This window comes from Myxine glutinosa, chromosome 4, assembly GCF_964187855.1.
Source record: "Myxine glutinosa chromosome 4, kmMyxGlut1.1, whole genome shotgun sequence".
Classification (NCBI taxonomy): Eukaryota; Metazoa; Chordata; class Myxini; order Myxiniformes; family Myxinidae; genus Myxine; species Myxine glutinosa.
This window is the reverse complement of record NC_136264.1, coordinates 124,430,290-124,457,196: the sequence shown is the minus strand read 5'-3', so window position 1 is coordinate 124,457,196 and position 26,907 is coordinate 124,430,290. Positions and strand designations below refer to the sequence as shown.

Sequence of the window (26,907 nt, the reverse complement as noted above, 5' to 3'; positions counted from 1 at the left end):
TGAAGGAAATAGACCATTGGCTAATTTACATATTTCGTGGGTCATCCATGCCTACTCGTGGTTCCCTGGTTCTACCAGGTGAGCCCAGGGGCATTACTCCTAATTTTAAGTGGTGAAGCTGCTTCAATATTTGGCTATGTCCTTCCTTTCAACCATCCATCCACAACAATGAAGAAGCAGAACCTTTCAAACCCACCATGTTTAATTCTAAAGGGTTCTAAAGGGTAATTCTAAAGGGTAATTCTAAAGGGTAATTCTAAAGCATTTTAATTGACTTCTAGGCTTTGCCTATTTCATATAAAAAATTCCAAACTGAACCGCTTCCTTCGGACATGAGTGCAATTTTTTTCAAAAGGCATGGGGATAATAAAAGTGACTTTGCAATATCACATATGAGACTGTATACTCTTTACTTGCACTCCCCTCCCCCACACGTTAACAACGTTGTACGCCTCACCTTTTTTCTCTTCTGGTCCTGATGGGTGCAGTGCAGCTTCTGCATGTTGAATCCATCTCATGCACGTATCTTCTCGTTCTTTCAGCCGCAGTAGCATTTCTGGGATCTCATCCAGTGCATAACGGAACCTGATAAAGCATTGATAAATTATTTCCTAAAGAATGAAATGAATGAATGATCGTTTTAAGGCCATTTTCCCCGCTAGAGCGGGGGTTAGCCTTGCGGGCCCCATGACAATCATGGTTCCCTGTTTGAGGCAATGTTTTTTATGGCCGGATGCCCTTCCTGACGCCAACCCTTGGTCACGCTCTTACGATGCGCAGGGATACAGTGTACCTATTCTAAATCGGGGTACACATCGGGATCATTCATCCCAGCAAGCTGGTATTCAAATTTGCCGACCTCGGAAGGATGACAGGCTGAGTCAACCCCACTGGCGTTAATTCAGCGATCGACCGGGATTCGAACCCAGGATCCTAGGATCCCAAGCAGGCACCCTAACCGCTAAGCCAACACCAGGGATCCTAAAGGAATGTTGAAATATATTCAGAAATTAAGGAATAGGGCTTTGACATTCAATCTTGGGTGAATGCAATGAGATTACCGCAAGCACTGTTTTTCAGGCAAACAGGAGCACAGGTGCTGAGCATGTGTCAGGCATACAAGGCGGTTAGGCGAACAAGAACAGGTGAGCGCCGAAATAAAACAGGTGGTCTTGCATGTGTCACATTGACGCTCATCATCTGCAAGAAGTTCAAATGCCTCACGCTCCGACTGCACTACACCCTGTAGAACAGGAAATGAGCAACTCATATGTATCCTTGTGGTAATACAATACACTTTACTTTGTGGTAAAACACTGAAGCATCACCAAACTGAGAATAAAATCACAATAATTTTTCAAAATTCTCATATAAGCAGCCTCACCCTAAGCTCCACGATAGAACGCTGTTCCTTCTCTTCTTTGATCATAATTTCCAGATCTTCGCGGACTGCCCGCGCCATCACCATGTCCAGTCCATCCGCCTCTGCAGCCATCTTGCATATCAACTCGTCGTGCGAAAAGACGCAGAATCGGTACAACCGCCGGTAATGCTCGACACAGAGCCGACCCATAGGTAGCTGCAGAAAAAGTAACCGTCATGGATAAAAGTGACAGTAAATATATAATAAGATAGTTGGCAGAACAGTTTTCTCATAATAATAATAATAATAATAATAATAATAATAATAATAATAATAATGCAGAGGCTATGGATATACCAACCCAATCTGCAGTGCAGAAGTTTACTGCCTCTGCAAAGTTGTATCCTTGGTTGAATCCACTGTGGTAGGCCCTGGGGAATGTGACCACAAATTCGCCAGCACACTGATCAGTGCGTACCACCTACGAAAGAGCACAGTTGCCCATCTTTAATTACATTTATTATATATATGATATGTTTTAATGTGGGTTTAAAAAAAAAAGGAGTACGTGTCGCATTCTGAATGTGGGATTCATAACGTTGGTGTCGAAGTGATGACAGCTGACGTTTCATATTTTTGTGTTAATAAGAATATTCAACAAAATGAGCTTTGACGCACAAATACAGCTGTCTACACACCGGTACTCCATGTGCAGTTAGGAGATTAGGATTCATGATGGTGACCAGTTGGTGTAACAGGTCAGGCTGAGCCTCAAACAGTTCTGGTGCCAACCTTTTCATCACTGCCTCTAAAGCACCCGCTGCACAAGATGGAACTCCATACCAGGTCTTAGGCTCTCCCCTGGAATACCACAGCAGAATACATTATGGTTTTAAAGAAGGATGGATACAGAGATAGACAGAGAAAAGAGGGGTAATTTTGATGAGCTAAAATAATCAGAGAAATGAGAACTGCCTGTCTAATTTTGATTTCAAAAATATCAGACTACATAATAGCTGTAACAATGTAGATTTGCAACTCATAATTACAAATGTCTAAACTCGAAAAGAAAAATTTCAACAATACACCACAAATAGCAATTCAATATCGCCAGAGCCACTTTTCTACAGCAGAGGCATGATAAAGGCCACACCAATGGAGGTAGTTGACGGAGTAACTCCAGTGGTCCTCAATGTGCCAGCAGAAGGCTGAGAAACACATTCCCACATAGAGCCAGGGCACCTTCATGCCTGAGATGTCTGCATTGATGTGTGCCAGAACAGACTGCTCGAGCACTGGCATGTTGTTCAAGTTCCAGCCAGATCGTGCATACTCCTGGGGAGAAGAGTGGGACAAATAAGCATGAATTGGTCAAGAACAATGGGAGTTTTCAAAACTTTGAAAACAGCTGTATACGATAAAAACAAAACAAAAAAAATTTGTTAAAATAAATCAGAAAGTTGGAATTTTTTTTTGAATTGAAAACTTGGATGAATCAAGCTCATTTCAGGATACAGTTCATGACTTTCAAAATTAAATAATGAGCCCCAGATTGTTTGGTGCGCATTCGCTGAAATCCTTTGTAATGAAGTAAATTCAGGTGGCCTGGACATATTTCATGCCTCCCAGATAAAGATTGTAGAATAAGACAAATCCAAAAAACTTTCAAAGAAGTCAAAAGTACTTATTAGCGTACCGGTGAGTAAGGGGTGTGCCTCTGCACAACAAAACAGTCAGGAGAACTTCCTATTCAACTAGTCCAAAAGGTTGATGTGTTGTAGTTCATACAACAAAACTATCGACGATGTGCATCCATGAAAGTCAGAGGGTTCATAGACGAGTGCATTCTAACCAAACCTTCGTACTACTTTACACTAATGGGAAGGTAATATCTGGGCTTGTTGATGCACAGGGTAAGTTTAAAATGATATCTATACTATAAAAGAGCCATTTTTCTGTGTGTGTGTGTGTGTGTGTGTGTGTGTGTGTGTGTGTGTGTGTGTGTGTGTGTGTGTGTGTGTGTGTGTGTGTGTGTGTGTGTGTGTGTGTGTGTGTGTGTGTGTGTGTGTCATCATTTTTCTCAGAGATAGCCAAATGGATCTTCCTCCAACTTGCAGAGGTACATCAGAGATTCCCGGGGAGTGTTTTAGGCAAAATCAAAAACAAAATTAAAAAAAATTGACCTGAACCAAAGGCTAATCAGCTTGTTCTTGTCACTTATCCAATTCATCGACCAAGTTTTGTCACAAGTCATCCACAACTTTTTGAAATAGCATGCAAAACATCGCTTTTGGCCCTATCACTCAATGGTGAAGAATCGCTTTTAAAAATTCTCAGATGCAGATCTTCACCAAATTGAATTAATTCATCCTTGTCACACACCCAATCTGTTCACAAAATTTCAGCCGAATCCATTAACAACTTTTTGAGAAATCCTGTTCACAAGCAGACAAACAGACAGGTGAAAACATAACCTCCAGCCACCTTAGGTGGCAGAGGTAACTAGAACGGCACTCAGTAGAGAGCATACATCTCCGCCAGGCTTGACAGTTTACGTTTTGTATCCCACTGATAGGTCAGATCTGGATCAGGACATGAACTGAAATCTAATCAGTCTGTTCTTGTCACTTACCCAACTCATCCACCAAGTTTTGTCATAAGTCGTCTACAACATTTTTTGAAATATCATGCTATATATCGTTTTTGGCACTACCACTCAATGGTGAAGAAACAATTGAAAAAAATTAAACAAATCTCCTATCTGGATTCCGATGTTCAACCAAATTTCATCCGAATCCTTCCACATCGATCGGATAAATGGTTTTGGAGAAGTAGATTTTTAAACATTTATTTTTAAATACAATGAATATGAATGAATGAATGATCGTTTTAAGGCCATTTTCCCCGCTGGAGCGGGGGTTAGCCTTGCGGGCCCCATGACAATCATGGTTCCCTGTTTGAGGCAATGTTTTTATGGCCTGATGCCCTTCCTGGCGCCAACCCGTAGTCGCCTCTTACGATGCGCAGGGATACGGTGTACCTTTCTAAACCGGGGTACACACCGGGATCATTCATCCCAGTAAACTGGTACTCAATTTGCCGACCTCGGAAGGATGACAGGCTGAGTCAACCACCCTGGCGTTAATTCAGCGATCAACCGGGATTCGAACCCAGGATCCTAGGATCTCAAGCTGGCACCCTAACCGCTAAACCAACACCAAAATGTGTGAGAATAATAATAATCTTTTCAAGAACAATAGGCTTCCAGTGGGAACCTCACTGTTTTCTTTCTTCCAAAACCAAAGTTTTCTTTCCAAAAACAAAGAAAACAAGAACAATGTGACTATGTCGCCAATATGCCTCCCACAACGGGTAGATGCCATCACTCTGCATATGTATGGGTAGGGGGTCACGTTTGTGACGTTTCGTGTTGATAGGATAAGGTTCGTTTTTCTATCCAAGATGGCTGCCAAACCACGTGACCCTTGACATCATCATTTTCAAACTATATGCAACAGCGCTGTTAGATGATATTTGTAAAATTTCGCATCGATAGGGTGAGCGGTTTCAGAAATATAATTACCTCTGCCACCAAAGGTGGATGGAGGTTATGTTTTCACCCCTGTCTGTCTGTTTGTTTGTGTGTTTGTGAACACAATATCTCAAAAAGTTGTGGACGGATTCGGACGAAATTTGGCAGAGATGTAGCGTATGTGACAAGGACGAAATGATTAGATTTTGGTGAAGATCCGGATTCGGATCCAGCTACTAGAATTTTTTAAGTGATTCTTCACCATTGGGAGATAGGGCCAAAAACTATACATAGCAGGATATCTCAAAATGTTGTGGACGGATTTGGACAAAACTTGGTGGACCGGTTGGGTGTCTGACATGGACAAATGGATTCGATTTTGGTGAAGATCTGAATATGGATTCGGGAGAATTATTTAATTTTTAAAGTGATTCTTCACTCTTGAGTGATGTGGCCAACCAGGCGGAGTTATGCTCTCCACTGAGTGCCAATCGAGTTATTTAACATCTTCCTTCAATCAAATATGGCTGCCAAACCATGTGACGTATAGAAAAAAAAGAACCACCTTTAGAGGCTATTTTTCCCTGCAGAGCAGGGGTTGGCCAGAGCAGGGGTGACGTATGATGTCATAAATTTAATATTTCAATACAAATGAGTGGGTCAGATTTTTAGGATAAGGAATTCGATTAAAACATTTTTGGCTGGTATACCACTTCACCTATGATGTCATCATTATCATGCTTTTGTTCCCCATTGGGAGTACTTCACAATGTGCCAAGTTTCAATTTTTTTCCATTGTGCAGTTTCTGAGAAGTAATTTTTAATTATTTGCTTTTAACCCAAGATGGCTGCCATACCACGTGACCTTTGACGTCACATTTATCATAAAAACATTCTGCATGGGTATCACTCCTACCCTGAAAGTTTCATCTCAATCGGACACATGGTTGCTGAGAAAAACGAGGTGTAGCCCATATGGACGGACGGACAACCCGAAAACAATGCCTCTGGCGCCTTTGTCGGCGGAGGCATAAAAAAGTTTTTGGAAACCTTAAATAAGGATGATTACATGACTCCCCCTGCTACTCACATAGGGAACTGGTGTACTAGTACAATTACAAATAAGCATTCGATCACTTTTTCTGGTTTTATTTGATCAATTTTTCTGGTTTTATTTCACATTCTCTTCAATCTCATTCTTCCCTATAGCTTTTCAAGACAGCGGTACACCTCCATTATACATTCCCCATCCAAAAATGTGATCACTTATATCCCTGTTAAACTATCCCCTCCTGCTTCCCCCAAATTTCCAGTCTTCCCAACATGAGTTGTAGTCCGTCTCTGTCTATTGTGTCCCTCGGCCCTACTGTTGGCATTTCCCCCTTCTCTTTCTGTTATTACCCTGTGCTCGCGAAGCGAAATTCAGGGTTAAGCATTCGGGTACGTACGTACATGCGTCTGAATTTCAGTAAAGTGTGCCGTGTGAGTATTTTAAAAATTCATTTTCTCGGCAACCGTTGGTCCGATTGACATGAAATTTTCACCATCGGAGGGCCTCCACCAGTAGAATATTTTAGTGATTATGACGTCACAGGTCACGTGGTATGGGCGCCATCTTGGAAAAAAACAAAAAACTTTGCACCTCTATATCTCAAAAACTGCTGCACAGAAATAATTGAGACAGGTCTCATTGCAAAGAACTCTCCATGCGGAATAACATATGTGAATGACGATGTCATAGGTGCCGCCGTTATGACTTCATCATTCGACAAGTAAAAAACTTTATCCGATCAGGACGAAATTTCTTGAGCATCTTCGTGGTATAAATTGATGAAGAAATAAAATTATAATGACGTCTTAGGTGTCTTAGGACACGTGGTTCAGCCACCATATTGTTTTGAGTGAAAAGCCTGAAAAACCACAAATCCAATTTTCTCCAAAACGACTGAACAGATCGAGGCCAAATTTTGCAGGCAGAATCGCATACCCATGGTGAACAAAAACGTCAACGAGCATGATGTCATGCATCACATGGTTTCGGAGTTATGAAGTTTTTAAGCATAAACTTTTAAAACCTAGCTCCTCCCTCATTTTTGATCCTATCGAGGGGAAACTTCACAGATGTGTTCAGCATATCAGTCTACTAAAATGACCATTTAGAATTTGCGATAGGTGACCTAGTTTGGCAGATATAAATAATTAAATGAAAATATTAAAAAATGTATAACTCTTGAACCGCTTCGTTGATCGACAAAATTTCAAGATGATTGGATGTATGGTCTGGAAGTTAGAAGTTGTTATTGCGTGAAGAAGAAGTCTTCTAGAGTGGGCATGGAATTAATTATCACACTGCACATGACGAGCAGGAAAAGTACGGAGCGACCTCACGGGTTAGACCTCAATTTGACCTCAAATGAAATTCTGATTTCAGATTTGTCAATCGCTGAGGTATCAACCTCAATCGCAAACACAACCAAAACAGATTTGGCAAAATTCCGACGATTTTTGATGAAAATATAACATTTGTGTCTGCATTTCAGTAAAGTAAAGTGTGTGCCGTGTCAGCATTTTAAAAATTGAAACGTGGCTCATTGCAAATAACTCCATGTGGGGAATTGGTGTTGTTAACGATGACGTCATTGTTGCCAAAATTATGACGTCATAATTCGACAGGGACAACGCTTAGTCTGATCAGTTTGAAATTTATTGAGCATGATCTATGCAACAATTATTTAGAGAATATAAATTTATGATGTCATCGCTCATATGGTCTGGCAGCCATATTGGATCAAAAAAAAAGAAACGTTCAAAAATAGAAGAGTTGGCTCACACAAAGTTGACTGCGCAGGGTACGTATTCTATGAATACCATCTAGTTATGCCTCCGTTGACAAAGTCACCGAAGGCATTATGTTTTCGGGTTGTCCGTATGTACATACGTCCGTCCGTTCGGGCTAAACCTCTTTTTTCTCAGCAACCATATGTCCGATTTAGACAGAACTTTCAAGCTAGGAGTGACACCCATACATAATGTTTTTATGATAAATGTGACATCATAGGTAACGTGGTATGGCAGCCATCTTTGATTAAGAGAAAATGATTAAAAAATTATTTCTCGGAGACCGCTGAATGGAAAAATTTGAAACTTGGCGCATTGTCTAGCACTCCCAATGGGGAACAAAAACATGATGATGACATCATAGGTGAAGTGGTATACCAGCCAAAAATGTTTTAATCTAATTCTTTATCCTAAAAATCTGAAATTGCACGCACATGATCTATGACCCATTCATATTGAAATATTAAAGTTATGACATCATAGGTCACATGGTTTGGCAGCCATATTGGATTGAAGGAAAATATTAAATAATTATATCTCTGAAACCGCTCACCCTATAAATGCGAAATTTTACAAATATCATCTAACAGCACTGTTGCATATAGTTTGAAAATTATGATGTCATAGGTCACGTGGTTTGGCAGCCATCTTGTGTAGACAAACGAACCTTATCCGATCAACACAAAACTTCACAAACGTGATCCTCTACCTATACATATGCAAAGTGATGGCATCTACCCGTTGTGGGACTATGTGGAGTCATATTGGCAACACAGTCACATTGTCCTATTTCCTTTTGTTATGTTGTCTGCTGATCCTTTCTGTGTTCTCGCTCTTCCATGAGCCTTGACTCCCCAAAATTCCCCAAAAACCGATTATAAGGAGCATGGCACTATCTACGCTATAAATGGAGGTGGAGTGTGTGCGTGTGTGTGTGTGTGTGTGTGTGTGTGTGTGTGTGTGTGTGCGTGCGTGTGTGGCATGTTTTTGTTGAGCTCCACTGGGTGCTTTCTGATGTGGATTGTGATGCACCAAAATGATTGTCATGCCTTCCTGAGTTGAATAGGCTAATTAACAGCCAATAATCCAGAATAATTCCCATGTTTTAAATGCACGCTGTAAACGCTGTGTCAAATAAACTTTAAGGTGCATAGAGCAGCTTAATACAGTAAGTCCATCCACTGCATGGCATTCTAATTACAAAAGATATGACAAAAAGAATGATAACATTGCAACAAAGCAAATATTACTACCGGTACTAATAATATTACATTACACCAATAATAATAGTAGTATCATTTGCAAATAATAATAATAATAATTACGCACCCCAACACCCTCCCCTCCTCCCATCCACACCCCCTCCTCCCTCCCGCCCCCCTCCCCCATCCTGGCCCGCCCTGGCCAAAACACATCTGGGCTTGATGAAAGAGGAAGCTAATGTTCAAGCAGTACAGCAAGTAGGTATACTACAAGACCATGAAGACTAATTAAAAATTGGGCGGGTCCCCTAATTAGACAAAAAGTGACAAGCTTTATTCAACATGTTCCAGAAAATCATTCAATGAAAGACTAAAAAAATAGGGGCAATACCCCATGGTGCTTACCTGGTAGAATAAAGCAGTATACTATACCGACTAAAGGTATTTTAAACAGTATCACAGTATTTTAACATGGAAATATTTTATTTAACTTTCAATATGGAAAGATTAAAAGTGTTGCCACGACCCCTGTACATGGAATGCATGCAAATGGTAAGTCCTCAGCTTTGGAGGAATCCCTTCCCTCCAAGGTGTTGGTGCAAATGGTGATGATTAAGCACTTTTAACTCCGCTTCAGCCAATCGGAGCCAAACAATGGGTGTTCAGATTTCCAATTACGTCATGACTGATGAACCAATCAGTGTTGATCTTACATAGACATGCTAATATATGCACGCTCTTTCATTTCCTTCTTTCTCTTGCCGTGATTTACCTTGAGAAGTACAGCACAAAAAGCTTCAGTTAATCTTATTATGTTGTGTTTTTTTGGGTATTTTAAAGTTCTGTCATACCAAACATCCGTTCAGGTATTTTAAACCAATTTCAATGGTTGCTAGGAGGCACGGCAGCATGTAGAATCATACGAACGTGATCATAAGACTTTAAACAAACAATAAAATATATATTGGGGGGTCCTCCTCCCATCGCAGATCCCATTCGATCCCGATTTTTCTAATGCTGTGAAAAACTTTGGCGCATCATGGGCGATGAAGGTTGTGATCAAGTTTCATTGAAATTGTATGTGTAGTTTTGGAGAAGAGAGCAAATACCTACTTTGGAGGGCTCAGACCCCCTGTAGATCCCCAAATAACCTGATTTTCTACACACTGTGAGCAATCTTTGGTACATCATGGGTGATGAAGGTTGTTGGTCAAGTTTCATCGAAATTGTGTGTGTAGTTTCAGAAAGGAAAGCAAATACCTATTTTGGGGGAACAAACCTAGACCCACTTTGACCCCCGGTAGATCCCCTTAGATGCTGAATTTTTAATGCCATGAACAATATTGAGTTGCAACATACCAAATATCATTTTATCCCAGTTTGATCACAATCCCATTAGCAGTTTTGGAGAAGAAGTTGCAAGTGTTTACGGACTGAAGACACACCATCCAGCAAGATCCCCAGAACTACGTTCCATATGAGCTAAAGAAGGAATTCTTAAGGTAATTTTCAGTCCCCATGTTAAAGCTGCACACAAGAAACGATCCCATATAATGGGAGGGACACTTTGCACCTCTCTTGATATAATATTTGCAAAGTCTTTGATTTCCTCAGCATCATGTGAATTCTACTGTTGGAAGACAGAGGACAGCCATTCCAAATGTCAGTGATTGCATGGATCTTTACCTCTTCTCGAGAACTGAGTCGGCGCTGAGATCCACGCACAGGAAACCCACTGCCAAACTCGCCTGAATGAATATCTGCACCGTACTCCACAGTTACATCCTCCTCAATGGTGCTCACGAGCCTCCAGAACTCCTTCTCCACCAACTCTGGAGGTACCATCTGCACACATATGTGGGAGGGTGAGAGGGTGAGAGGGTGAGAGGGTGAGAGGGTGAGAGGGTGAGAGGGTGAGAAAGACAGACAGAAATAGTTTTGAAGCCCTACTGTGTATATATATATTGTTGCGGTTTTGAGAACCCACACTTGTAAATATGACATCATTAAAAGGTTAAAGGTAGCACCCCCTAGTTAGGCCACAAGCAACACGTAGGTCACCATAAGACTTCAGTTATTTCATTAGTATGTGTTTAGATAAGGCCGTGTTTCCAATAGTTGAATCTGCGTCGTGTCAATCAAATAAGAAGTAGGCCCAATCCATTCATTTTAACAGCCTCCCTCTCCAAGCAACGCCATTAAGCACGCCCTCCTGTCTGTGCCCCATGGCCCTCCCAATTGTTACGCTCCTTGGCCACAGCCTTCGATGCCCGTGAGCTCGCTAAACACCACCATAAGCCACGAGGTGAGGCCCGGAAAAAGGGGGCGGAACGCCAGGAAGAAGGTGTGGCCACGTCAACTCACCATCAGGGCGTGGCCAGTAAGCGATGCCCAGCCAATCAGGGCTGAGGTAGAATCGCCTGATAGGCGTGGCTTTTAGGCTCGCAGAGCGATCGCTGCTTGCGTTATAAAAGCGCGAATGCAAAGCCCTTTCACAGGACTTGAAGGACTGATACGGAGCGCCCACTTGTGAAAGGACTGATGCAGTGGCGCTGATTAAAGGAGGACCTTATTAAAGGAGGACTTATCGGGAGAGCGCACCTTTGTGAAGAGATATACGGCGCGCTTGATGAGAGAACTGTCCAAGACGGCGTCGTAAGATTGGCGTTGTAGAGGGCTTACTGGGAAACGCGCTGTGCGAAAGGACCTTGGAGAGAGGGGGCGTTTGGCACGAGTGTGCATTTAGCACATACGCCATAGGACACCAGCTTCCCCCCGCTATATAATTGTCTGGTCGCGTTCCAACTACACGCGGAGCTGCCTGCCGGGTTTCGTCCGCTGGATCGGAGCCTGGACCGGAGTCGGGCTGGAGCCTGGACTCGCTGGTGACCATCCACCATCTACAATCCCCGTGTGAGTGTGTACGTTTGTCCTGGGTATTAAGAATAAGACTGTTTAAGGCTGCGTTGTGTTCTTCTTCTTCCACTTCCTATCCTGTACATTCTTTCGTTTCCTCTTCTCCTTGTTGTAAATTGTTAATAAACCAATCTTTGTTCTTCCTATTTTCTGGGTTTCTTCTTTATCCGATCGCATCCGTCTTTTCTCTAATTGGGTAAACGTGGCACGATTAGAAACCGCTCAGAATCGGGTTTAGTCCTTGCTAACGGCCCGAATCGCGGCTAGCTTCACTCGGCGTGTCCACTAACCCCGTGGTTCAGGCGGGAGTTATCTCCTTGCTTTACGGCCGGTGGTAGTACTTAGGTAATTGGACTAAGACTCGACCAACAACCCTATTTACCACCGACCGGAAGGAACGTTATAACTTCCAGGACTCGGGTCGGCCAGATAAAAGGACAAGGGGATCAACCCCCCCTTGATAAGGGGAGAGCCGACGGCCGAGATCCGCAACTATATATATACATATATATATATATATATATATATATATATATATATATATATATATATGTATATGTATATATATATATATATATATATATATGAATGAATGAATGAATGATCGTTTTAAGGCCATTTTCCCCGCTAGAGCAGGGGTTAGCCCTGCGGGCCCCATGGCAATCATGGTTCCCCGTTTGAGGCAATGTTTTTATGGCCGGATGCCCTTCCTGACGCCAACCCTTGGTCGCCTCTTACGATGCGCAGGGATACGGTGTACCTATTCTAAGCCAGGGTACACACCGGGATCATTCATCCCAGCAAGCTGGTACTCAATTTGCCGACCTCGGAAGGATGACAGGCTGAGTCAACCCCCCTGGTGTTAATTCAGCGATCGACCGGGATTCGAACTCAGGATCCTAGGATCCCAAGCCAGCACCCTAACCGCTAAGCCAACACCATTCATTCATTCATTCATCTCGATATTGTTGAAATATACTGAGATATATTGAATTATATTGTTGAAATATAATAAATATTGTTGAAATAAATATAAATTGTATGTATACATGTATATGGCGTTTGTAAAAAAGCATCTAAAGGACTCTCAGACTGTGAGAAACAACATTCTGTGGTCTGGTTAAACCAAGATTGAACTGTTTGGCTTCTGTCTGGCCACTCTGCCATAAAGTCCAGATCAGTGGAGTGTTGCAGTGATGGTTGTCCTTCTGGAAGTTTCTCCCATGTCCACACAGGATCTCTGGAGCTCAGCCAGAGTGGCCATCGGGTTCTTGGTCACCTCTCTCACCAAGGGCCTTCTCCCCCGATTGCTCAGTTTGGCCGGGTGGTCAGCTCTCGGAAGAGTCCTGGTTGTTCCAAACTTCTTCCATTTAAGAATTATGGAGGCCATGTTATCTTGGGAACCTTCAATGCAGCAGAATTTTTTTTGTAGGCTTCCCCAGATCTGTGCCTCGACACAATTCTGTCTCTGAGCTCTGCAGGCAGTTCCTTCGACCTCATGGCTTGGTTTTTGCTCTGATATGCATTGTCAGCTGTGAGACTTTATATAGACAGGTGTGTGCCTTTCCAAATCATGTCCAATCAATTGAATTTACCACAGGTGGACTCCAATCAAGGTGTAGAAACATCTCAAAGATGATAAGGAGAAATGGGAGGCACCTGAGATAAATTTGAAGTGTCATAGCAAAGGGTATGAATACTTATGTCAATGTGACATTTCAGTTTTTTCTTTTTAATAAATTTGCAAAACTTTCTAAAATTCTGTTTTGTCTTTGTCATTATGGGGTATTGAGTGTAGATTGATGAAGGAAAAAATGAATTTAAACGATTTCAGCATGAGGCTGCAACATAACAAAATGTGAAAAAAGTGAAAGGGTCTGAATACTTTCTGAATGCACTGTATGTGGGGTGTAAGTCGATGTTTCGGTTGATGGAGTTTTTATCAGAGTACCACACCTCGACAATCTCGTGGTTCACTCTCAAAGATCCTGTGCCAAGGATCGTGGTCTGATTCCATGAGAATGTTTGTTGGTGTGTGTGTGTGTGTGTGTGTGTGTGTGTGTGTGTGTGTGTGTGTGTCCCAACCAATGACAACGTGTGTGTGTGTGTGTGTGTGTGTGTGTGTGTGTGTGTGTGTGTCGCAACCAATGACAACCTGTCTTGTCGTCTTACAGCACGTTGGTGTTCAGTTTGCCTTGTGGTTAAGAGTTTGGATGTTTGGCCCACATAATTGGCTTCACAATCTTCACATTGTATGTTGTAGATGACATTAGTTTTGTCAAATTTGTTCACCTGGTCTTTTGGCTTTGACAGCTGTGCTCGTAAGGATGTTTGTGGTTTGTGGGTGATGTTGATGTTGATGTTAACAGGCAGGATCCCTGTTTGTTTCGCTCGCGACCCCCTCCTTCTCCCCAGAGCACCACCGTCAACCAACTCCTCCTCGTTCCACGTTGCAAAAGTCACAAAGGCCTGACAAGACTCCTCACCAGTGCACCTGAGACAACAGCGTCCACTCGAGACGAGAGCCAGAATGAGAGAGAGAGACAAAGATGGCGAGATGTGTCTTTTTGCCTTCAGCTCTCGAATATTCCACGATGACGTCACACTCTGTCCAATCACCGAGCTCCACTCAATCATCCCATCGTGCCTCCACCAATCACGAAGGCCGGGCGTGGCCTCGTCGGCGGCGGAGTCTAATCTCCATTCGGGAATGTTCAGATGATGTTGAAGGCCGTGAGGCGGGGCTTGCGTCCCGATCAGCAAATGCGCTGGGTGTTGGTTAGCGTTGGCGGCGGTGAGCGAATGAGTCCATTTACAGTGCGATCGTTGTAGTTATTGTAATGGCGGCCCTTTTTGATGCAACAACAACAAAGGGAAAAATCACAGAGCAATTACACACTAGGGGCTTATCCTTAAGCACCACCTAATTAGCATAGCTCCACCCCTTGTAGACACATATACGATCTTACCCGGACAGTCGGCTTAACGTAATTTACATCGAGGTCGGTTCTTCTTCTTCGCGACACTCGGAGAATGCACAATCTACACATTCTGAACATCATCAAGGTATTTCATCCATACTCCAAAAACATAACAAAATATATACACTACCAGTCAAAAGTTTTAGAACACCTCAATCTTTCCAGTTTTTATTGAAATTTACGCAGTTTAATGTCTCAATGTATTCTGAAATTAAGCATAGAACAAATAAGCAATTGGAGATAAAAAAGAAATCATAGAATCATTTTGTTTAACAAAATGTAATTTAAATTTTTGACTCAGCAAAGTAGCCACCTTTTGCAGATATAACAGCCGAACACACTCGTGGCATTCTTTCTACAATGGAAATCAAATATTGTTCGGGAAGTTCTTCCCAACACTGTTGCAGAAGTTCCCACAAATGTGTTGCACTTGTAGGTTGCTTTGCTTTCACCCTTCTGTCCAGTTCATCCCAAACCAGCTCGATGGGGTTTAAGTCTGGAGACTGTGCTGGCCATTCCATGATTTGAAGTCTACCGTCTTGTTCTTTTCCTCGAAGGTAGTTTTGACATAGCCTGGAGGTGTGTTTAGGGTCATTATCTTGCTGTAGGATGAACCCCTGACCAACCAGGCATATACCAGAGGGTATTGGATGGCGCTGCAAAATGCTGTGCTAGCCCTTTTGGTTCAGGGTGCCAGTCACTCTGTGCAAGTCGACGACTCTGGATCCAGCAAAAGAGCCCCAGCCCATCACACTTCCTCCTCCATGTTTTACAGTTGGTGTCACAAACTGAGGAACCATCCTTTCGCCTACTCGACGGCATACAAAAACCCTGCGTGATGAACCAAGTATTTCAAATTTTGATTCATCAGTCCCATAAGACCTTCTTCCAGTCTTCAGATGGCTAAATAAGAAAAAGAGGCTTGCCTGGGCCATGAAGCACCACCAGTGGACTACTGAAGATTTTGTAGGTGGAGTCAAAATTGAACTTCTCTAGACATCCATCATAAAGGGTCACTCCATGTTTTCAATGTTCATGATAATACAATATACAATCCTAGTTTTGTCTGGCTTAGAATGAAGTCAGTCATTGACTCACTGTAATAACTATCATTGGGAATTGTTATGTGTGGTACTCTGTTGCAGTCGTTTCCAATGTAACTAATGCATGTAACTTTTGTAACTTTTGTAATGTAACTATTGATTATGTAATTTTGTATTTCAGGTTACATTTGTAGGTGGAGTCAGGTCAGCTGTCCAACCAATGGGTGAAGAGCGGACATACATACATACAAACACTTGCTCCATTATATACAAGTTAATAAAAAAATTATGCTAAATTAAAAAGGCAATGTAGGGATGACAAACTACCGTCTAAAAAAGGTCCTAAACAAGATAGGGATGATGTTGGTTTCGAGAGTAGCTAACAGTATTGCCATCACATAACAATCCCTACATCACTGCCTCCAGACTATTGTCGAGGGCTAGGCTGAGCTAAAAGTATTAGAAGCTCCTGTATTTAATTTCTGGATAAGTATAAGAAGCTCCTATATAATTTCAGGGACTTCTTGCAACTTCAGTTGTCTTTCCTACTTTTCTTTTTTATCAACTTAGAGTAACCAATTACAAATGCAGATAATTATAGAATGCTGTTATTAGAGATGTCCATGCAGTTTGTAAGAAGTTGGTGATCATGTACTGATATTATCATGTACCAAAATAACTGGTGTGGTTTGAAGGTTTCCCTCTAACCAATAGGGTGGGGACAGAGGGGAGGGGCGGAGCCTCTCGAGGAATTTATGCACAGCCGGACGTGAAAGACGCTCTCATGGTTTTTACTGTTTTGCTTACTTGAAGTGTCAATAAAACTTATTATATACTCAACTGCAAATGTCCTCGATAAACTACTATGAGAGTACGAAAAGATCATCTAACCTTTGTTTTGTACCAGTGGGTGGGGCCGACATTTTTTTATCCGCGTCATCCCGACGTTAGTACGTAGAGTCGAGAGCGCCAACGCACTCTCTGATAATAGTTTTTTTAAATTAACTTCAATGAAGAACTTTATCAAAACAAGATATAAGTACTTATCTGTAGTATCCAAATCTTAGTTCTGAGAAATCAGAAGACCTCGGTAATACTTGAGTAGATTCTCGCCAGACAAATACACTCACTATAAATCATCAGAAAGACGTTGAGTCACGTACACGTGACACGCTTTCTTATCTGCGAATGCGCATAGCAAGGTTCAGGGTTGAGAGAGTAGGGAAACTAGGATCTTTATATTTAAATATCAATTAATTGACCATTGACCACTGCAGTTGATGCAGTATGCCAAAACAATGATGAAACTGTTCTATACGACGGCCTCAGTGATGCGCTGACGTAGCAAATCTGCTGCCGAGAACACGTGAATGGAGGGTTTGTGATCACGTGTCCCGTGTGTGGTGTATAGCACTGGTACCTTACTATTATTTTATTTTCATAAATGTAACAATGAAAAACCAGGCATTTCCCGAGACATGATATTTCTGCTGATATTATTTGATGCCACATAACATTATCACGCATAACGCCAGCACCAAGGCAAATGAGTCTAGCGGCTCCGCACCCATCAAGCTGATTGACCGTCATAGCCACGCCTACCCCAGTCCTATTCTTTTACATAGGAATGTAGTTTTACATACTTTTCGTGGAATCCTTTCAAGCTATGAGAATTATAATACCAAAGTATGTTGCAGGACGTAAAACTCTGTCGGATGGTAGCAGAATCATTGCAATTGATGTTGGCAGCTCGGAAATATGCCCTCTGAAGAAGATTATTATTATTATTATGAACAAGAAGATGAATTCCCGGGTTTGACCGATCTCGTTTTTTTGCTTTATTTTGCTTTTGCCTTGGTCTGGAGAACTGAAAAGTGATCCCTGCCGAGACAATCAGCTGAACAGACCAGGTAGGCTCTCATATGTAGTCTAAGCGAGTTTTTAAAGAACATACTCCAACTTTATTTTTGTATGTAGCAGATGGGAGCGACATATTTTTCCACGCCATCCCTACATAAGAGAGTACTAGTGTGCGTACGCTCTGATAGATGTGTTCACCATACACATTTTGCAGCAATGTCAATGCTTACCAAAGTCATTCATAAGCAGCCCATATTATTTAATGTACACAAAGTGTTGAGAGTGAATATGTGTTCTGTATATACAAAATAATTGGACATAAATTGGCAATATCCTGTTACAAAATGTAAAATAGGAATGAGTTCAAGAAAAGTTAACAATCCATTTGTAAATTTTTCCCAATTATGTCCACAACCAACAGGAGTATTGGATGAAGGCCAATGGTCTATCCCAGTCGCACTCACATGCACTGGCATGCTGAAGTACTCCGCCTTGAAAGCATCAGCCATCTCACCAAAGCTGGGCAATGAGTACTCCTTGGTTGCCTGCTCAAAGCCAAATGTCTCTTGAGGCTTGCTGCATTCCTATACACAGGCATAACACAAACCACGAAAACCATCCTGCTGAGCATTTTCATCACATAGTCCAGCTCAACAATGTTGTTATCTCCATTGATTGACTGTCGAATTCTCACCTCTGCTACACACTTGGGACAACGCCAGTCTCCCCGTGGCACATCATGGAGCGGCGGAATGAGACAGAAGGTGTGAAAGCTATCATCACACCCGTCGCAGAGCAGCAATTGAGCTTCCTCATCACCTCGTCCGCAAGCTCGGCATACGTAACGCTCCACCTAGATTATACCACCAGGAACATGGGAGGACACACCCAGGCCCGTGGATAAACGGCAGTTTTAAGTCATCATGTTGAGGAAAATGTAATGCAAGTGGGCCACAATATTGTGGAATAATTTAGGAGCTATTAGCTCTCTAGAATAAGAAAAAAAGGAGTCAAGAACTACAACTACAAGTAATTCAATTTACTTTATAAATCGGCCACCATCCTTAATACCTCCAGATCTGGTGATCGGCAGGTGCCTCGATGATTCTTAGCATCCTGAACAGAATCCATTCTTCTCGTACTATGTCGTTCTTCCCCTGCACAGCATGGAAGGTAAGTAAGAAGTTAAAATATATATATATACTGTCGGAGAGGGCTTTTTTCTCTCTCAAGACATATTTTGCACTTCAGAATTATAGTTTTGGTACAAATTATAGAGACAAATGTGACCACCATGTTGTTGACGTCAAATCCTAGAGTTAGGAAAATCAAGTTGCTCACCTCTCGATTTACAGGCCACCTGAGACATGGATCTCATTCCGTAGACCTGCAAACGCCTTAACTCTGGACCTTTCCCACTCTCCCCATCACCAGTATCGGGCTGTAAATAGAAATAGATAGATGATTTCCCTCTCATAATCTTTGCTGTATGTTTTCGAGCAAAGGGTGCCAACTATGGCTTTCAAGGTGGAAAAATTTAAATTGCCAAAATTTACATATTTTTGTGGAATATTTTGGCACTTGTGGAAAGTACGTTTCCTTTTTACAAGACTGCATTTACTATGTGCTGTAAACACCTTACAGAAGTCAACCATCACACTTATCCATAAATTTACGTGTATAATTCAAGTCATAAGAACGAAGATTCCAAACATTCAACAACCATTTGATTGTTTATTATTTGTTCCTCTTGCTGTGCGTCCAGCTCAATTGGGGGACTGTCATCTGCATTTCAAATTTTTGGGAGCGGGGAGGACACCAATTCTTCTATGTATGTGTATCATATAACGGCACCATGGAGAAGCCTGTATTACAAGTCATAATAAAATACACCCAAAACATCACAAAAAAGTGTGGGAATTAACCGGTCAATAAGGATAGGTTCATTATAACCAACAATGCAAATAAGTGAATACCTGTGTGCTTGATGTGCCATTTGTTGGACCTCATCTGTCAAGTTATGCTTAATGTTATGCATCTGTGAAGCATTTTACAACAATATTTTACCCACAAAATCCCATAAGCCTTGTCCAATAAAAATGAAAATTATAACACATTATCATACTATATATAATTCAGTGTGTAAGTGTATCTTCTTTGTTTGTGTGTATGTGTGTGTGCGTTTTGTGTGTGTGTGTGTGTTTTGTGCATGTGTGTGTTTTTTGTGTGTATGTGTTTTGAGTGTGCGCATGGTTTGTGTGTGCATGTGTTTTGCGTGTGCGCGTGTTTTGTGTGTGCGCATGTTTTGCGTGTGCGCGTGTTTTGTGTGTGCGCGTGTTTTGTGTGTGCGTGTTTTGTGTGTGCGTGTTTTGCGTGTGTGTGTTTTGTGTGGGTGTGTGTTTTGTGTGTGTGTGTTTTGTGTGTGAGTATGCATGTTTTGTGTGCGAGTATGCATGTTTCGTTTGTGAGTATGCATGTTTTGTGTGTGTGTGTGTTTGCGTGTTTTATGTGTTTGTGTGCGTGCTATGTGTGTGCATGTTTTGTGTGCGAGTATGTTTGTGTGTGTGTGTTTGTGAGTGTTTTGTGTGTGCATGTTTTGCATGGGTGTTCTGTGTTTGTGAATGTATGCTTTGTGTGTGTGAATGTTTTTTTGTGTGTGCGTGCTCTGTGTGCGTGTTCTGTGTGTGCGTCTCATATGCACTCCTAAACCGTAGGATGGAATGAGATGAAAATTGTGAATTGTCCTTGGGGTGTGTCCGGGAATGTTTACGGTGTTAGAAAGAAAAAAAAACGTAACTGTGGGCATTTGTGATGGGGATGAGGGCGGGGAGGACAGCGACGCAAATTCTCCATGTAAATCTGTAATGTTTAGTGCCACTTCTGGTGGGAGAGATTATTACAGGTCCCAGCCATTTCTAAAATATGCCAATTATCTGTGTCATCGTATAATGAAACCTATAGTAATCTTAGATGTGGGGGTGGGAGGGGGATGTGTTGAAACATGTGTGTCTGATTGTTTGTTCTGAGGATGAATCCATTGAAACTTCTTGGTTGTACAGTCACGTGAAAAAGTAAGTACACCCCATGTAAAGTTTTGACTTTTTCAACATATTTCTACATACATCTATTTGATCTTCATTTCAACAATATTGACAGATAAAGGTGATATAATATAACAAATATCATGAAACATTTACATTTTGTAGTCCATTGTATAATTTAAATAAACATAAATGCAAATTTCACATGTGCAAAAAGTAAGTACACACCTACATTTATCACTACTTCAAATACCTAAAATTAGAATCAGGTGCACCAGCTCAGGTGCAAATGATTAGAACATCGTTAGAGAGGATCTTGGAGGAACCAGTCTTATTTAAACCTCAGACATTTAGTTTGGTTTGCTCTTTGTTGCTGAAGTGTGCGTCGTCACCATGCCTAGATCAAAAGAGCTCTCTGAGGCCTTCAGAAAGAAGGTTATAGATGCCTACGAGTCTGGGAAGGGATTTAAAAAGATCTCCAAACAATTTGAAATCAATCATTCGACTGCCTGGAAGATCATCTACAAGTGGAGAAGATTCCAAACAACTGCCAACTTGTTCAGGCCAGGCCGCCCCAGCAAATTCAGCCCGATAGCAGACCGCAAGATGCTGAAAGAAGTCTCTAAGAACCCCAGAATGTCATCACGGGACCTACAGGTAGCTCTTGCCACTGTTGATGTCAAAGTGCATGAGTCTACCATTAGAAAGAGGCTGCACAAATTTTATCTACATGGGAGGTGTGCCAGGCGGAAACCTTTGCTCTCCAGAAAGAACATCAGGGCAAACCTAAAGTTTGCCAATGAACACCTAGGCAAAGACCAGCACTTCTGGAACAATGTGCCCTGGACAGATGAGTCAAAGGTAGAGCTGTTTGGCCACAGTACCAGAAGACATGTGTGGCGAAAACCAAAGACAACATTTGACCACAAGAACCTGATACCAACTGTAAAGCATGGTGGTGGAAATATTATGGTTTGGGGGAGCTTTGCTGCATCAGGGCCTGGGCAGCTCACCATCATAGAATCCACTATGAATTCTTCATTGTACCAGAGGGTGCTTGAGGATAATGTGAGGCCATCTGTCGGAAAGTTGAAGCTCAACCGAAGGTGGACCTTGCAACATGACAATGACCCTAAACATACCAGTAAATCCAACAAGGAATGGCTGAAAAGAAAGAAATGGAAGGTTCTGGAATGGCCAAGTCAAAGCCAGGATCTAAATTCCATCGAGATGTTGTGGGGGGAGATTTGAAACGAGCTGTGCATGCAAGAAACCCCTCAAACATCGCACAGCTGAAATAATTCTGCATGGAGGAGTGGGCAAAAATTTCTCCCAGTCGATGTCAGAGACTGGTAGACAGTTATAAGAAACGCCTACTTGAGGTTGTTTCTGCCAAAGGGGACAATACCACCTATTAGAGCCAAGGGTGTACTTACTTTTTCCACATGCGAAATTTGCATTTATGTTTATTTAAATTATACATTGGACTACAAAATGTAAATAACAAAAAAAAAACACCTTTAGAGGCCATTTTTCCCCGCAAGCGGGGGTTGGCCTTTTTCGGGAACTGTGGTTGTTGTTGTTTTTTTTTTTTTTCGGTCCCCTTTTTGAAGCAATGTTTTGCGGCCGGATGCCCTTCCTGACGCCAACCCTTTTTGCCGCCTTTTACGACAAGCAGGGAATTACCAGTGAACTGGTACTCAATTTGCCGACCTCGGAAAGATGACAGGCTGAGTCAACCCCCCTGGCGTTAATTCAGCGATTGACCGGGATTCGAACCCAGGATCCTAGGATCCTAAGCCGGCACCCTAGCCGCTAGCCCAACACCAGGGACTACAAAATGTAAATGTTTCATGATATTTGTTATATTATATCACCTTTATATATCAATATTGTTGAAATGAAAATCAAATAGCTGTATGTTGAAATATGTTGAAAAAGTCAAAACTTTACATGGGGTGTACTTACTTTTTCATGTGACTGTACAATGGATGTGTTTTACTGTACAATGGACTGTACAACGCTCTGTTTAACTGGAGTTGCCACCCCAACTTGTGTTTTTACTTTTACATTAAAATGGGGGAATTATAAACAAGAAAGTCTAACAGCGGCGTGGCCGGGCTTGTTTGATACTTTAGTTTAGTTGAAGCGGATAGTATGACCTGGGTGGAGATATCAATTAGCAAATAATGTAAGTAATAAATTATTTTGAAGTACTCCAAGTCTCTAAGCTGTCTGTTACCATGGAAGTGAAGAGATTGCATTGAGACACTGGTTTATTCTATATCGATACGTTACTAACATAATTGTCTTCGATCGTTGTTTGCAAAAATTTTTGTCTTCACTATTAAGAATGCCTAACTATACCCAACATCTCCAGAAAATTTCATGACGATCAAACTAATTTTCGATCCAAAAAACGTGATTTTTATTTTTGGAAAAATTGCCTTATGCACAAAAGCATTCTCAAAATCGGCGAAGGCAATTTGACAAATTTCCTCATGTACAAAAGTAGTCTCGAAATCGGCGAAGGCAATTTGACACATTGCGCTGAGCACACAAGCGGTCTCAAAATCAGCGAAGGCAATTTGACAAATTGCCTCATGTACAAAAGTAGTCTCGAAATCGGCGAAGACAATTTGACAAATTGCGCTGAGCACACAAGCGGTCTCAAAATCAGCGAAGGTAAATTAATTTTCAACAAAGTTGAAACGACAACGAAATGTTTGAAGCAAATTTTAAACCAAAATCATTATTTTCGAATAAAGTCTATGCCTTGGTATGAGGGAGTTCATCGTAGAAACGTTGGTTTTCTACGGGCATCACGTCTTTCAATGTCTGCAAATCCCGACATTTACGGAGGGTGATCGGCAGAGGAGCCTGGAACAGTGGTATCCAGGACTTTGGCGTCGTTTTTTAGACGTGTTGTGGGAGCAGCATCCATTCGTCGACGAGGAAAATCAGCGAAGGCAATTATGTTACTAATGTATCGATATGTTGGTCAGTTAGTCAACACTATCAAAGTGACCTCAGCACCATTTCCTGACACACACCACTGCGTGTGTTACGGAATGAGGTGTTTTATGGCGACCGGAGTGCAAATCCTGCCACCAACCTCCTTGAGAGAGGACCCATTGAGTTGGTACTCATTTTGCTGACTTCGGAAGGATGACAGGCTGAGTCACCCCACCTGGTGTTAATTCAACAGCTGACCGGGATTCGAACTCAAGACCCTCGGATCCCAAGCCCTCCACCCTAACCGTTAAGCCAACAACAGGCTTAGGGTGGTTGGAGGCAGTCATAAGAAATGCTTCAATGCTTGAACAGCTCTTAATCAAAGTTTTAGTTATGTATGATGATCTGGGGGGAATGAACCCCCTACCCCCCTCACCCTTCCCTCTCCCCGCCCCATATCATCAAATATCATCACCCTGTTGTCATAACTTCAGTTCCCCCCAATCATCAAGTGTGATAATTTGTCCCAACCAGGTATATGAAATAATATATGAAAATGCAACCGTAAAGGGTGTTGAAAGAAACATAACTGGCAAACCCAAATGGCATTACAATCTACCTTTCAGAAGCGCAATTGTCAGCCATAAAACTCACCCAATATGTAGGATAAATATGTGAGGGACATACATACATACATACATACATACGGAGAGACAAACGCTGTAAACACAGGAACCAAACATCTATGTCGTAAAAAAAAATCGTTTGTATAATCACGAATTTGCCAGTTAAATTCTAAAGGGCTCTTTGCGAGTTTAAAGAAGAGGAAGAAGCGCTAATGTATGGTTTATTCACACAGTCATGTGAATGGAAACATTTATTATTCTACGACAGTAGAAACCCTTTAGAAGGACATGGAACGAGCATACAAAATTATATATACAGTAGTGATATTTTGCGAAGAAATAGAAAAATATATAAAACTACACAGGAATAACCGACAAACAACAACAACAACAACCACAGCCACGATAACAAGCGTTACGCCTAGGTCCCCCGTCGGTGAAGTGATGTGAGTTGACAAAGTGGAAGACGCAGACAACATGCTACGATATGATATTTCGCTCACAAGGGTTCAGACATACATGGAGGCGGCCATCTTGGATTTTGACGTGGCCACCCAATTTTCAATAGCGTTCTTCCTTATGCCTAGATACACCCACACGCCAGATTAGAAGTTGGTACTTCGCTTATTTTTCAAGATATTCCGCTCACAAGGTTCAGACATACATGGCGTCAGACATACATGGCGGTGGCCATCTTGGATTTTGACGTGGGTTACACCCACACGCCAGATTAGAAGTTGGTACTTCGCTTATTTTTCAAGATATTCCGCTCACAAGCGTCAGACATACATGGCGGCGGCCTTCTTGGATTTTGACGTGGCGACCCAATTTTCAATAGCGTTCGTCCCTGTGCCTAGATACACCCAAACACCAGATTAGAAGTTGGTACTTTGCTTATTTTTCAAGATATTACGCTCATAAGTTTCAGACATATATATGGTGGCGGCCATCTTGGATTTTGACGTGGCGACCCAATTTACAAAAGCGTTCTTCCTTATGCCGAGATACACCCACACACAAAATTAGAAGTTGGTACTTCGCTTATTTTTCAAGATATTCATCTCACAAGGTTCAGACATACATGGCGGTGGCCATCTTGGATTTTGACGTGGCGACCCAATTTTAAACAGCGTTCTTGCTTGTGCCTAGATACACCCACACACCAGATTAGAAGTTGGTACTTCGCTTATTTTTCGAGATATTTCGCTCACAAGTTTCAGACATATATATGGTGGCGGCCATCTTGGATTTTGACGTGGCGACCCAATTTTCAATAGCGTTCTTCCTTATGCCGAGATACACCCACACACCAAATTAGAAGTTGGTACTTCGCTTATTTTTCAAGATATTCATCTCACAAGGTTCAGACATACATGGCGGTGGCCATCTTGGATTTTGACGTGACGACCCAATTTTCAATAGCGTTCTTCCTTATGCCTAGATACACCCACACACCAGATTAGAAGTTGGTACTTCGCTTATTTTTCAAGATATTCATCTCACAAGGTTCAGACATACATGGCGGCGGCCATCTTGGATTTTGACGTGGCGACCCAATTTTAAACAGCGTTCTTGCTTGTGCCTAGATACACCCACACACCAGATTAGAAGTTGGTACTTCGCTTATTTTTCGAGATATTTCGCTCACAAGGTTCAGACATATATATGGTGGCGGCCATCCTGGATTTTGACGTGGCGCCCCAATTTTCAATAGCGTTCTTCCTTATGTCGAGATACACCCACACACCAAATTAGAAGTTGGTACTTCACTTATTTTTCAAGATATTCATCTCACAATGTTCAGACATACATGGCGGCGGCCATCTTGGATTTTGACGTGGCGACCCAATTTTAAACAGCGTTCTTCCTTCTGCCTAGATACACCCACACACCAGATTAGCAGTTGGTACTTCGCTTATTTTTCGAGATATTTCGCTCACAAGTTTCAGACATATATATGGTGGCGGCCATCTTGGATTTTGATGTGGCGACCCAATTTTCAATACCGTTCCTCCTTATGCGGAGATACACCCACACACCAAATTAGAAGTTGGTACTTCGCTTATTTTTCAAGATATTCATCTCACAAGGTTCAGACATACATGGCGGCGGCCATCTTGGATTTTGACACGGCGACCCAATTTTAAACAGCGTTCTTGCTTGGGCCTAGATACACCCACACACCAGATTAGAAGTTGGTACTTCACTTATTTTTCGAGATATTTCGCTCACAAGTTTCAGACATATATATGGTGGCGGCCATCTTGGATTTTGACGTGGCGACCCAATTTTCAATAGCGTTCTTCCTTATGCCGAGATACACACACGCACCAAATTAGAAGTTGGTACTTCACTTATTTTTCGAGATATTTCACTCAAGTTTCAGACATATATATGGTGGCGGCCATCTTGGATTTTGACGTGGCGACCCAATTTTCAATAGCGTTCTTCCTTATGCCGAGATACACCCACACACCAAATTAGAAGTTGGTACTTCGCTTATTTTTCAAGATATTCATCTCACAAGGTTCAGACATACATGGCGGTGGC

The 26,907-nt window shown here is 41.9% G+C and overlaps 1 protein-coding gene across 1 annotated transcript in view; it reads right to left on the bottom strand.

Annotated features, from left to right (window-relative positions):
• Positions 1-26,907, bottom strand: part of LOC137425167 (lysine-specific demethylase 5A) — a gene marked incomplete in the record, with an annotated part of 131,898 nt that overhangs the window by 39,159 nt on the left and 65,832 nt on the right. The window contains 11 exon segments of the mRNA XM_078776383.1: positions 458-585; positions 1,062-1,243; positions 1,385-1,579; positions 1,725-1,844; positions 2,062-2,224; positions 2,517-2,698; positions 10,622-10,780; positions 18,200-18,319; positions 18,430-18,588; positions 18,807-18,892; positions 19,077-19,176. Coding sequence (XP_078632509.1) covers positions 458-585; positions 1,062-1,243; positions 1,385-1,579; positions 1,725-1,844; positions 2,062-2,224; positions 2,517-2,698; positions 10,622-10,780; positions 18,200-18,319; positions 18,430-18,588; positions 18,807-18,892; positions 19,077-19,176 — 1,594 coding nt within the window.